Source organism: Danio rerio, chromosome 11 (assembly GCF_052040795.2).
Source record: "Danio rerio strain M-AB ecotype USA chromosome 11, GRCz13ab, whole genome shotgun sequence".
In the NCBI taxonomy this organism is placed as follows: Eukaryota; Metazoa; Chordata; class Actinopteri; order Cypriniformes; family Danionidae; genus Danio; species Danio rerio.
Genome location: NC_141031.1, coordinates 28,108,125 through 28,123,366, shown reverse-complemented (window position 1 = coordinate 28,123,366; position 15,242 = coordinate 28,108,125). Strand labels below are relative to the sequence as shown.

The window sequence follows — 15,242 nt, the reverse complement described above, 5'->3', positions numbered from 1 at the left end:
TAGTTCATCCAATTCACTTATACTGCATGTTTGTGGACTGTGGGGTATATAAATATATCTTAAAGATCATCATAACAAGAGCATTTTTGCTTTGTGATATTGCTTAGCCACTTTTGCTGCTGCCCATAAAAATCCTGGGGAAATACAGATGGCACGAGCTACCACTGTAAAAGCATTTGTTTGTATAAAAAAAAGGATGAGAAGATTAATTTACTGTTGTGCTAGTTTCTTAATGACGCAGCTGATGTCACTGGGCCAGGCTTTGCATCTACTAATGTCTGCCTGGACCGTGTGGCTTAATGAGAGGTTTTTTAAGAAGCGGAGCTCGCGGACAGTGAGGAAAAGGTGGATGCTGACCGGAGAAGGAGAGAAGAGGGAGAGGACCATTTGACAGATTATCTAGAAGGATTAGAGGGGTTTTAGTCAAATTACGTTAAGCACAGAGGGAGAGAGACAGATCAAGAGACAAGGTTGCCATTTCTCAGCCATAAGCCATACAATATATTTAATTCTACTAGCTCACTTGCTATGGCAGATTTAACCGCTCCTCCCCCATCATGTAACATATATATTGCAGTCTGTTGCACTGCTGGTGACGCCGTTCAGGCACTTGTTACATCTTGCATGAGAATCTAAAGTACTCCAAGTTTCCAGTGCGTAATTTAATTTGTAACAATAATGAAAGAACATATGGGAAAACATGGATTTAGGAGGAACATTTAGTCTCGGATACTAATTGGTTGCTATGCACCGTAAGCATGACAGCCTTCAAGCCTTTCCACACATGAGTCATGTCAACATTAACAGCAGTCACAGGCAAACACTTCAAGCATTTCATTGGTTTTAAACATGTTCTTTAAGTATGTAGACATAAAATGTGAAAGTGCATTATCTTTTACTTGATTTAATTACTGAAAATGTTCCCAGAATAGTCAGGTAGATGAATTAGTATTTATGATTTAAAAGATACTGTCGTTTTGATTTAGGATATGACTTAAGATTCATTTATTCTTTTATTTGTCCTTTGGCTTATTTATCAGGGGTCGCCAGAGCGGAATGAACTGCCATCTATTCTTATGTCTTCGGACTGTAGGGGAAACCTGAGCACCTGAAGGAAACCCACACGAACACAGGGAATACATGCAAACTCCCCTGACTTAAGATATCCATGCATTTTAAAAGCCAGAATGGCTTCTTGCTAAAGGAAATCTCAAAATATCTTTTTTGAAAGTGACAATTTAACAAGGTAAAATCCAATCAAGGAAAATATAAGGATCAGATTTCAAAAGTTTGATGCATTTTACTACATAATGAATAGACATCCACTGATATATATAAGCCAATTATTAGTATAGAAAAATAAAAGTAGTATAGGCATGGGCCAGTATAAGTCATCACCTCAGAATTATACGGTTCTATCTGACATTTTGTCAAAATTGAGTTATTCACATATTCTTATTAAATGACAGCTTATTTACATTATGGGATGTTTTTTACATTTATTAAGTTATTTACATTTTAGGACTTTTTATTTAAAAAAACAAATGTTCCACACATACTGTTTGCTATGGAATGCAAAAACTTTGAAGCTCAACATCTTAAAATCATTCAGAATGTAGATAGAACTTTATAATTCCAAGGTGACGAAGTTTCTGAATGTATGATAACCTTGGATAAAAATATAATTTTCACAATATCACAGTACTGTGATTACTGCTCTAAAATATATATTTTTTAAATGTCTGGGTAAAACAAAAGAAAGCCATTGAACACAATTTATTTTATTTCAAGAAACATTTATAATATTTTGGAACAGTAAACATGTCAGGCTAAATAGTTAAAATAAATGATTTCTGCTTTCTTCATTAGTCTAAAAAACAGAGATTTCTTTACAACAAATAAAAAATTTATTTAAAAACCTTACATATACCATGGGAACGGTATAACACAACATTTTATTGGTATTTCAAGAGTTCACACTTAGCTGATGATTGATTATAAAGCTTGTTTGGCATGCTGTTCCGGGAGAGAGCCCTGAGCTCATAAGATCCTCGAGCTCGGGGCTCCCTCCCATTTCCAAGGCGAGAGGGGAGTTTGAGCTCAGGGAGATCTTGAGAACTCCCCTGCTGGAGTAGTTAATGAACAGATAGTGATTGCTCTTAAGAGATAACTACTTACTAGGAGCACGTCTATGGTGCCGATTTGGATTAGTCATGCATGTTTTTGGACGGTGGAAGGAAACTGGGGAACCTGAGGGAAACCCACGTGAGCACAGGGAGAATATGCAAATTTCGCACAGAAACGTTGGCTGGCTTGGTAAGGACAAGAACCAGTGATGTTCTTGCTGTGAGGCAACAGTGCTAACCACTGGGCCACCGTGCCAGCCATCTAGGAAAGGAGGAGTAGAGCTTAGGAATCGTCTGATTGGTGAATCATAAATTGAATAATGTGGGGCTAGCTGTGATCAATCATAAGTAAGTGATCCTCTCCAAATTAGTTTATAAATAAACTTCACTAAAACCTTGACTTTATTAAACCACAATTAACCTTGAAACTGGTTATCCATGCCTATTGGTGGATTCTCCTGCCAATCAAATAAGGGTGGAAAATAAGGATTTGATATAAATTGTGTCTAAAGAAAATGTCTCCTATGTGAAATTATTGGTGAACTGGGCTGGCAATATTGACAAAACTGCAGTTTGTAAGCTCTTTACCGTTACAGTTTCACAAGATCAGGTTTAAAAGTCAAAACCGCAAAACTACCGACGTTGGTATCAGCACAAATCAGTGAATAATTGGCTCTCAGCATCAATTGAAAACCCTATTATTAATGCAGCATCTTAGTGTATTTCTACTGCCAATATGTGATCAGCTTGTAAAACAAATCCTTGCTGACTTCTACTATTAACTGTCAAAATATAATGATCTCATTTCAAACATCCACACACTTCTTATTCTTAAGTTATCATGATTCCCATATGTTTATTAAAGCTTTGACTATCACAGCTGTATGTTAAAATCTGCATTTGACCCAGAGAGATCAGTCATCATGTATGGTTATGAAACGGCTTCTGGCTTTAGTCTTTTGAACCAGCATTATTCTTTCTGTTACATTTAAATTGTCACAGAAGTACTGGGTTTGTAGATGGGATACAAACATTCATGTCTATTGTCTACAGTAGCGATCAAAACCAATTACACTGTTACACCAATGGGAGCACAAGCAATAAGATTACTCACTCTAAAAAAATGTTTTAACCCAGTGTTGAGTGAAATATAAACAAACTAACTGTTGTGTGTAAAAGTGTGATTTAAAGGTGTCATAGAATGAAAATCTGGATATAGCTGAATAATAAGAGTTCACTTCATAGAAATGACATACAGTAAGCCTCAAACACCACCTTTTCCTCCTTCTCATGTAAATCTAGTGAGTGCAAAACAGGCCAATCAGAACAAAACACCTATTCTGATGATCCACACAGAACTTTTAAATATGCATGCATTTGACTGGCACAATTTTTCCTACAGTGAGATTATGACAATGATCAATGATTTTCCCTTTATTTTAAGTTAATCTTTTATTATACTTGCTACCTAAGTGGGAATTTAATTGTGCAAATTAGACAGGTTTTAAATGTGCCATAGAAAGTATTGATACTTTATATTAAATCGTTCTCTGATATCTAAATAGAAGTACAAAACACCCATTCCGATGATCCACACAGAATCTTTAATATGCATCCATTTGATTGGGCACAAAGTTTCCTAGTGAGATTACAACAATGATTAGTGAATATTTCTTTATTGTAAGTTAATCTTTTGTTATATTTACCACCTACAGTTGAAGTCATAATTATTATTATACAGAATTATTAGCCCCCCTTTGATTGATTTTTATTTTATTTTTATTTTTTTTTTACATATTTACCAAATTATGTTTAATAGAGCAAGCTAATTTTGACAGTATGTCTGATAATATATTTTCTTCTGGAGAAAGTCATACAGTATTTCTTTTATTTCGGCTAGAATAAAAGCAGTTTTAATTTTTGAAAAACCCATTTTAAGGTCAAAATTATTAGGCCCTTTAAGCTATTTATTTTTTGATAGTCTACAGAACAAACCATCTTTACACAATAACTTGCCTAATTACCATAACCTGCCTAGTTAACCTAATTAACCTAGTTAAGGCTTTAAATGTCTCTTTAAGCTTTATAGAAGTGTCTTAAAAATATCTAGTCAAATATTATTTACTGTCATCATGGCAAAGATAAAATAAATTAGTTATTAGAAATTAGTTATAAAAACTAATATGTTTAGAAATCTTCTCTCCATTAAACAGAAATTGGGGGAAAAATAAACATTGGCTAATAACTCAGGGGGGCTAATCATTCTGACTTCAACTGTAAGTGGGTCTCTTATTTTGCAAATTAGGCTTTAGATGTGGCATTGAAAGCATTACTACAATATATTAAACTGTTCTCTAATATTCATATGTATGGGTTCAATTTGGCACAACATGTCCTAGTGAGATTACAACAACCATCACTAATTAATTCTTTATTCTTTTATCATATTTACAACCTACCTTTTATTTTGCAAATGAGACAGGCTTTAAAGCTGACATAAAATGCAATAATACAATGTATTAAATTGTTCTCTGATATCTAAATAGAAGTACAAAACACCCATTTCGAGGATCCACACAGGATCTTTAATATGAATTAATTTGATTGGGTACAAAGTTTCCTAGTGAGATTACAACAATGATCAGTGATTTTTTTCTTTATTTTAAGTTAATATTTTATCATACTTACTTCCTAAGTAAGACTCATATTTTGCAAATGAGACAGGCTTTGAATGTGCCATAGAAAGCACTGACACAATATATTTAATAGTTCTCTGATATCTAAATGAATAAATATGTGGCTTAGGTAAATTCGAAAATTCTCCAGAAAGTTTTTTGATTTCATTTCCAATCTAAATTGGTACTAAATCGTTCGAAGGCAGTAAATTTCACAATGCACACATAAACGAATAAAAAATACATTTTAACAGACCTTATTGATCTTCGGTGTGACATTGAATAAAATTGTAATTAATATATCCCACCATTCTGCGTTCTGTAAACAGATGAGTCTCCGTAGTCATGCATGGTTGCCTGCTTTATGGAACTGATTAACATTTTGCATCAATGCATTATATGGCACCTTTAAATTGAATTTAAAAAATGAACTTGCTGGGTTTGTCCATATTTGACCAAAGTTGGGTTAAAACAACCCAGCATCTTTTAGAGTGTACTAGCTGTAGTTCATATAATGGCCACAGTTGTCAGATTCTGAATTCTAAGCCTCTGAAATCAACCTTTTCAGTTTCTGTGAATACCACGATTTAGAGAATGCAAGAGACAATCAAACCAAGAGCAAAAGCAGACTAGACCACCCACAAATGCTGGCTATTTGTCGCTGTCGATCTACAATTGGTGCTAAAGGCCCACAGTCATTCAGTAAAGCACAGAACAGAGGCTGTGTGAAGCTGATAACAGGCCAGCTGCATTTCTCCCAGCTCACGCTTCATTTTCCACCAGGAGTCTGAGCTGTGGAGAGTACTTTAATATAGAGCGGATTCTTCAATATCTGCCTTCCTAAGACATGAACTTGAACCAGTGTGTGAACATAAATGTTTGTTGTAACTGATTCAAGATGACACTTTGATCATTTTTATTCTTTTTTTGAGTTCAGTGAATCAATTCATGATTCATTTGTTCATTTTTAATCATCATTCAAAACATTCATGCAACAAAGGTTGTTCTTATTAAATTACGGTTATATTAAGAAATTGTGAATTCTTTTTCTCCTTTTATGAAAACTAATTTAAAAACGTGTGATAGTTTTCAAATTAAATATTTAAAGTAAATATGGCAATTTTATGGCTTGAATTGCATTTTATTTCTGGCATTATACATTTAATTGGCTGTTTGGTTAGTTTAATGGATAAAAAACGGGTAAGAAAGCCAAAGAACCAGGGTATAATCAGGTAATAATCTTAACTGATAATTATCACCATAAGTTTTCAGTTAATTAATCACAGTACATTTGGATAACTCTTATTTCACAAACTTTCTGAAATGCTACAGTCATATATGCAAATAGGGCAATGCATAAAGATATATGTACTAATTTGCATCCATTTCCAGAAAACAACATCGAAAAAAAGCTGGATTCAGAATTCAGTTATTGTTTTATTTAGTTGACAGCTAAAATAAAAAGGGTCTGATATTTGGGAATTTTCGCTTTATACCAGAAAGTGTAGTGGGAAAACATTTATAAATGATATATGAACAAAAGCTTATGAAAATTATTGAAAAAAATAATAAATACAAATAATATAAAATAAATGTTGAATGAACACCTGTGATAGGGTGATAGGGTTGATTTTGAGCCAATTTGACCAGCTAATTGTATTATTTAAAGGACTCCAATTTTTTTATAAGATTTAAAATAAGTCTTTTATGTCTGCAGAATGTAAAGACGGTTGCGTTTCAGGTCAAAACATCCATCAGATCATTTATTATACACTATTGAATATGTCATTGTATGGGTCGGAGGGAATAGCAGCTTTTTTGGCGCCTGTGACATTATATGAAAATGAGCAGGTTCTCTTGGACGATTTTGTTTCCAAAGGTTGAATGTCAGGATAAACACAGCAAAAAGACAACTCAGACTTGATTAAACAGAAACTCATAGTCACAATTACCACAGTAAGATGAATGCTGTTAAAATGATCACCGTGCTCATGTGTGCACACATACACAAAAACAAACACACACGCACGCGTTTAACATGTTGTGCTCTTTTTTGCTCATCTACTTATGGTAAATGTGACAGGATGCCCAACAAACGGGTAATAATGCTGCTGTTTAGAGATTCATTATAACTAAGTCACTGTACAGGATAAACTGATTTAACATCCACAATCCGGGACTCCTGTTGTGTGATTGAAGCGTTCTCGTTTATAGCTGAGCTGATTATGAGCTGGTTATGAGTTACATAGCTTAAAAATTGTTCAAATTGCTTTAAAAAATACAAAGTGTACCACTTACTACTTCTTTAGTTTGATTACAGAGAGTTGGAACTGATCTTTTAATCCCAGTTTCTTAGCAAATCCTGTCTTGTGGACATGTTTATACGTGTTAATACTGAGACATGGTATTATGTGGCGTGAAAATCAATATTGATTAGTGGGGAAAACTGCACTGCTATGTCATGTTGCTAAGGGCCTAACATCCCTGGGATTTGGATCTTATTTAATGTCAGGTAATTAATGCTTATATCACTCAAATATGACTGTGGACACACTTTACCTACACATATTTCTGTCCAATTTGCATGATTGATGTCTTTTTAGGCATATTCAATTTTTTAAAATTCTAAACAACTTTTAATGAATGATTAATGGTAAAGGTATTTAGATTTTTGCTGATTTGAATTTAAAACTAAATTAGTATGAAAAAATTTAAAATATTGTGCCTTAATTTTGAATCTAAATCAAGGTTTAAAAGATATGTATTGTTATTAAGTCATATACTCACTGGCCACTTTATTAGGTACAGCTGTCCAACTGCGTGTTAACGCAAAATTATAATTAGCCAATCACATGGCAGCAACTCAATGCATTTAGGCATGTAAACATGGTCAAGACGAACTATTGCAGTTCAAACTGAGCATCAGAATGGGGAACAAATGTGATTCAATATGGACCAAAATCTCTGAGGAATATTTCCAGTACCTTGTTGAATCTATGCCACAAAGAATTAAGGCAGTTCTGAAGGCAAAAGGGGGTTCAATCCGGTACTAATAAGGTGTACCTAATAAAGTAGATGGTGAGTGCATATATATGATGATCTAAAGGTGTAAATAGCTGCAATGTATTAAAATAAATCTTTAAACATATATTTTTTCAGCTAAAGCAAAATAAACCAAAATGTCAACACTGACCAACGCCTGAACAAAATGTCCATATGTGTTCCTTTAAAAACAAATTTCATAAAAAACAAATGTAATAAATCCAGATGTGTAGATGACACTTTCTACATGATACATTTTTCCACTGTCCTCTTTGTCCAATATCATCAAAAAGGCTATAAAAAACGTGAGACATGATTGTTTTATTCCTATTCAGGGCGTTTCACTAAAAGTAATGAATAACACAATACGATTAGGACACAGGTACAATGTCCCGAGAGAAACCTAATGGAGCTCTGACTAAGTCACTTTTATTCTGTGAAATGTTTATCTTCCCTGAACGTGTGATGACTGAAAACTCCATCCGCTCACGAACAGCCAGACCACAAAGTACAACACTGATTAAATAAGTCAATAAATCCAACAAATAAATAATAATAATCAAACGTGGCAAAGGGCGGAATGAAATTGAGTACAGCTCAGGTGTAGGATTTGCGAGCTAAAGGATGATCTGAATGGATTTAAAATTGAATGAATGACGTTCTCGCAGCACATTTCACCTTGCCGGGTTTCAGTGTTTTGAGGACAGAGGTCAATGTTGAGCTCAGTTCAGAAACAATTCTCACTTTAAGGAAAATAGGATACACTCTCTCTCGGAGCGCCATAAAGGAATAATCTATATTGCTTAAGAAGCTCTTGCCGAGATGCCAGTCGAGCTGAAACACAATCCAAACCTTTTAACAGAATTAGTTCTACTTCCTGTAGCACTGGCTCTATCAGCAGCACAGCAGAAGTCTTGAAGAAACGCCATGCAAGAGCCCCACACAGGACTACACACAGCCTTACAAAGTACCAAAATAACAGCACTCACAAACAAATCTGTCTTGAGGCACAAGAGAACTGGCAAAACTATAGTCTGCTTTTCATGCGCTGGTCAGTTTGGAGATTTTGTTTCTCTAACATGTCTTCATTCTGACTACTGAAAAAAAAACATTCCAAATTTATATAATTCATTCATTTTCCTTCGAGTTAGTCTCTTTTTCAGAGCTTGCCACAGAGGAATAAACCACCAACTATCATGCCTTATGTTTTATGCAGTGGATGCCCTTCCAGCTGCAACCCAGTCCTAGGAAACACCCATACACTCTTACATTCGCACACACACTCATACTCTACGACCAATTTAGCTTACCCAATTCACCTATAGCGCATGTCTTTTGACTGTGGGGTAAACCAGAGCACCTGGAGGAAACCCACACGAACATGGGGAGAACATGCAAACTCCACACAGAAATGCCAAGTGACCCAGCCGAGGCTTAAACCAGCGACCTTCTTGCTGTGAGGCAATTGTGCAACCCAGTGTGCCACTGCGACGCCCCAAAAAGCGGCCAATAAAATGTTGCTTAGTGTGACAATAGTTTATACAACAAAACTTCCTGCTAGGCTCATAAAAATCATTTAATGACAAATACTTAAAACATTATTTAAGGGGAACCCAAAATACTACATAATTGAACCCTTTATTGGACCATCATCGACACTGATTTAAATATAATTTTATAACTTTTATAACTTTTATAAGACCTATAATAACCCACAGTCACAGATTTGTTCACATGAGTATTTCATTGACTGCCCTATAAAGCATGAGCATAATTGTAAGCGTACTTTTAGTGTAATTGAACCGTTACACCAATGATAGATTGCCCATATTATAAAATTTTATTTTCACAAAATTTATTTAAAGCACTAAAGTCAACATATTTGCATTAACAGCACTTAATGTATATATATATATATATATATATATATATATATATATATATATATATATATATATATATATATATATGTATGTATATATATATATATATATATATATATATATATATATATATTCCTACAGATTGTATACAGTATGAGTCATCATTATACAATGACTTGCCTAGTTAACCTAATTAACCTAGTTAAGCCTTTAAAAGTCACTTTAAGCTGAATTCTAGTATCTTGAAAAATATCTAGTAAAATGCACTGTTCATTCACTTTATTTTCAGCTTAGTGCCTTTATTAATCTGGGGTCGCCACAGTTCCCATCACTGGGAAACATCAATACACACTCATTCACACAGCCACATACACTACGGAAAATTTAGCTGACCCAATTCACCTATAGCTCAGGTCTTTGGATTGTGGGGGAAACCGGAGCACCCAGAAGAAACCCACACAAGAGAGGGAGAACATACAAACTCCACACTGTGATGATAATTAACTGGCCCAGTCGGGACTCAAACCAGCGACATTGTTGCTGTGACGCGACAGTGCTAACCACTGGGCCATTGCACCACCCCAATTTATTTAATATACAGTTCTGTACTGAAGGCTGGTCTAAAAAATTACATTTACATTACATTTAAATAAACGTATAATTCAATTTTTTATATATATAAATGAAGATTATTGGAGAGTGTTTTGCAACACAATAATATGATAACAATAACATGTTTCAGTATGTCTTATTTAATTCAATGTGTTACTATGTGTTATTTTTTCGTAAAATTGACAGACAACTTCTAAATGAAATCTGTTTTTATCAGTGCTCATGTAATATTCACTTTATTCCTAAAAATATTCTGAAAATGTATTTTCTTTTGAGCTGATTTATAGAGTGAAAAATAGAAACATCAAATAGAAATATCCTTCCTGTAAAGAAAAATCTAAATGAAACAATGTTCTTGGGATGTGCACAAATACTGGGATATTGAAATAGATTATTTACATATTTAAATATGTCATTTCAGAACACTAGTAACACAGTGAAAAAATGTGTAATATTTTCATATTATTTTACATCCTTTTCTATATAATAACATAACCAATAATAAGCAATCATTTTTGGTTTAGATTTTGAGATACTGAAGCTAATATTACTATTGTTAATGTTATACCATTATTTACAAAAGGCACCCAATAAAATGGTATTTATAATAACAATGTTTTATACAGGGCGATGCGGTGGTGCAGTGGGTAGCATAACATATTTTCATTAACAACACTTTCAAATACATATATTTCAAGAGTTCATACTTAGCTGATGATAAATAAAGCATGTTTGGCAAGCAGTCCAGGGAGAGAGCCCTGAGCTCGGAAGATCCTCGAGCCTGGGGCTACCTCTCATTTCATTAGGTACGTCTCGAGAGCTCCCCTGGTTTCAGTCATTCATTCATTTCCTTTCGGTTTATTCCTTTGTTTATCACGGGTTGCCACAGCGGAATGAACCGACAACTATACCAGTGAATTATTTACTGTAGCGCAACACCAAGAAACACCCATACCTCTCGCACTAATTTAGTTTACTCAATTCACTTATAGCGCATGTCTTTGAACTGTGGGGGAAACCGGAGTACTCAGAGGAAACCCGCGTGAGCACGGGGAGATCATGCACATAGAAATGCCAACTGACCCAGCCACGGCTTGAACCAGTGACCTTCTTGCTGTGAGGCAACAGTGCTAACCACTGAGTCGTCGAGCTGCCTCACTCTGAATTATGCTAAAAAAAAAGGGGGAGGAGTCAGGGTGGATGGGGGGATTCTTTAAGACGAAGATCACTAAGGTGAGGAAATCTGGTTATTAATGTTTGTTTTGGATTCATCCAATTGGTAAATCCATGGTCAATTATAAGCACGTAATCCTCTTGAAATTAGTTTATATTTAAACTCCACATACAGTTGAATCAAAATGATAAACCCTCCTGTAAATTTCATACTCTTTGATTCTCAAATAGTTTTTCTTCTGGAGAAAGTCTTTTTTGTTTTATTTCGGCTAGAATGAAAGTAGATTTAATTTTTTTTAAAAACAGTTCAAGGTCAATGTTATTAGCCCTCTAAGCAAAAGTTTCGGGAATAAAATCTGATTGAGACACCAAATTAAGAATATATTATCCACATCCATCAGTTTTCCCCTTATTCCCCTTAAAATGGAGCGTTTCCTAAGAAATCACCATTATTAAAAAAAAAAAAAGCCAACCAAAATGACTCACCGCAAACAATCGGAGAACATTGGCCACCATAATGGACACAGAGCTGGCCGAAGCCCCGATGACCCCCACCACGCGCTCAGGTTTTGGGATGATAGGCGGCTCTCCATTGGAGCATCGAACGTCTGAATTGTCCTTCTGGATGAGGGCCTGGACAAACGTGAGCGACTGCTCCAGTGCATATGTATCCCTGGAGCACGTGTCCAAAATCCTGGCGCCCAGCGTGATGTTAGGCAACAGGTCCGGGTCACTGTTGATCTGGTCCAGAGCGTACAACATGGCCTCCATTCTGTGGATGCCTTTCTCCTTCTTAACCTCTCCACAAGGGATTCCAGCAGGGCCCCTGGAATGAACCGGAAAGAGCCCTCCGAGAGTAATGTCTCCTTCAATCTTTATGGAGTGGGGTTGAGTATCTGAGGAAGCAGCCTGGGATTCTGGAGTAAATCCCATTGTTAGTATCCACATGATGTGAATGAGGGAGCCCACGTGTGCTTTGGGCGCCCTGATAATCCTATGGTGGCGGGACTGTGATGGTGCGTACAGCTGTGATGTCATAGTTGCTGGCATTCAAGCGGCTCGTTGTTCTTCTACAGCACAACGGTTTCTTCTCTACCTGTGTCTCCTGTGAGGAATGAGACAAACAATGGATGTGAAACATATGTGTGAATGCATGTCATGATTTGAAGATAGAATGTGTGATATGCAGTGGTGTAAAGTAACACATTACAAATACTCAAACTACTGTAATTGAGTAGTTATTCTCAGAAATTGTTCTTTACTAAGTCGTTTTAAAAACGTGTGTTTTACTTTCCCTTGAGTAAATGTTCAGTGCAGTATTGGTACTTGTACTCCATTACTTCCCTTCAACCTGCAGTCACTACTTACAAAAATCAGACCTGTGATTCCTGTCCAATTGTATCACACATGGAAGGTAAATTTACAATTGCAGCAAAATGTTTGGAAGCATTAAAAATGTCCAGGAAGATGCCTAAAATCTTTACACGCATTGACCCAGAGACTGTTTAGATGCATGTCACTGATGAGAAGATGACGGATGTTTACTGTATGATGACCGAAATGGCCTTAACCACCTAGCAGGCACAAGACGTCAACATGACGTCAGATTGACATTGTACCCCAACATTGTGGGGATGTTGCATTTTGTTTAAAAATAAAAATCGGGTTGTCATCAGAACTCAACGTCAGGTCGATGTCAATCTCCAACATCCAACCTAAAATCAACCTAAAATCAACCAAAAATCATCGTCGTCTCATAATGTTACAGCTTGGTGCTGTGTGGACGTTACCACTATGAGGTTTATCAGATGTTGGATTTTAGTTAACTCATTTCAGATTTCAGCTAACTCTATCAAACCTCTTCGGCTGCTTCAGAACGCAGCAGCACGAGTAGTCTTTAATGAACCTAAAAGAGCACATGTCACTCCGCTACTCATCCGTTTGCATTGGCTGCCAGTTGCTGCTCACATCAAATTCAAAGCTCTGATGTTTGCTTACAAAGTGACTTCTGGCTTTGCTCCTTCTTATCTGCTCTCACTTCTGCAGATTTATGTGCCCTCCAGAAACTTGCGTTCTGTGAATGAACATCGCCTCATGGTTCCATCCCAAAGTGGGAAGAAATCACTTTCCCGAACTCTTGCATTCAATCTGCCCAGTTGGTGGAATGAACTCCCTAACTGCATCAGAACGGCAGAGTCACTCGCTGTCTTCAAGAAATGAATAAAAACTCAACTATTTAGTCTCCACTTTCCTTCCTAATCTGCAATTGCCTCTCTGGTTCCACCGCTAACTGTATTACAAAAAAAAAAAATAATAAAAAAATTAAAAAAATACTAATGTTTTGCTTCTTAGACTTTACATACCTGAAATTTGCCTTCAGCACTTATTCATTGTTGCTCTTATAGTTGTGTAAATTGCTTCCTTGTCCTCATTTGTAAGTCGCTTCGGATAAAAGCGTCTGCTAAATGACTAAATGTAAATGTGAATGTAATTGCCCTACCTCAAAGGTTTACTAAAAATGCACTACAGCCACTTCAACTTATTTAATTTACCTATAGCGCATGTGTTTGAACTGTGGGGTAAACTGGAGCACCTTGAGGAGACCCACAAGAACATGGAGAGAACATGCAAACTCCACACAGAAATGCCAACTGACTTAGCCGGGGGTCGAACAAGCAACCTTATTTAGTCTCCAATTCTAAATATATATAATGATAATTTATTAAATGAATATTTTATGAATATTCATACATATTATGATACAAGTGTGTTTTAATAGTTTAAATAAGTAAATTTGTCTGTCATATTAACTATAGTTTTTAACACTGGGTTAATAATTTATGTCAACTATAAATAGATACATTTTAATTAATGTTTCAACCCAGGATTTAAGTTTTTATTTCAAGTACTGCTCTAAAGCATGATTGCAAGATTTTACGGGTACCTGATTTCTTTTTTTAATACTTTACACAAATCCAGTTGACACTTATTCACTAGGAGATCCCATGTAATAAATTGTTCATGTAATCAGTGAATCAGAGAAGTGTTTTTATTGTCTTCAGTAAAATATTAAAGAAGATTTTAGCTGAAATTGTTGAGCTTTGTGACTCAAGACATGGAAGTCAAGATCTTCCAGCACATTGAAAGTCAAAAAAATGAGGGCAAAACAAAATTAAACAGGGTTTCTGCAGGTTTCACCAAGTCACATTTAAGGCTTTTTAAGATCTTTTTAAGACCATCGAGAATGAAATTTCAGACTTGTTTAGGATTAAATGCTAAGTATTTAAAAAAATGCAACAGCAGTAAAAAATGGTCACACTTTACAATAAGGTTCATTAGTTGATGTTAATTAATGCATTTACTAACATGAACAAACAATGAAGAATACATCTACTACTGTATTTGTTCATGTAAGTTAACCTTTTTTTTTTCAAAAAAAAAAAAAAAGTACAAGTAAATGTCTGCATAACAGACTTTCAGAAAGTTAGTTTAGTTATAGAATAGAGTAATTATCAACGGGAGACACGGACTGATTTAATTTAAAGTTATCCACAGACTTCATTATTCAAAAGTAGAATTACATAAGATTTCCCCAAATGTATCCTTATTGTGAAATAAATGTAAAAACTTTGAAGGTACATTGATTTACTTATTCTGGTCATGCCATGAAATTAGTTCATACATTGGAATAACTTCTTGTAATCTTGTACCTTATTATATGTGGGATTGTC

The 15,242-nt window shown here is 35.2% G+C and overlaps 1 protein-coding gene across 1 annotated transcript in view; it reads right to left on the bottom strand.

Moving 5' to 3' along the window:
• The window catches only part of grm6b (glutamate receptor, metabotropic 6b), a 44,844-nt gene that overhangs the window by 28,102 nt on the left and 1,500 nt on the right, over positions 1 to 15,242 (bottom strand). The window contains 1 exon segment of the mRNA NM_001080020.2: positions 11,998 to 12,616. Within this exon segment, the coding sequence (NP_001073489.2) occupies positions 11,998 to 12,561 (564 nt within the window). The 5' untranslated portion in view covers positions 12,562 to 12,616.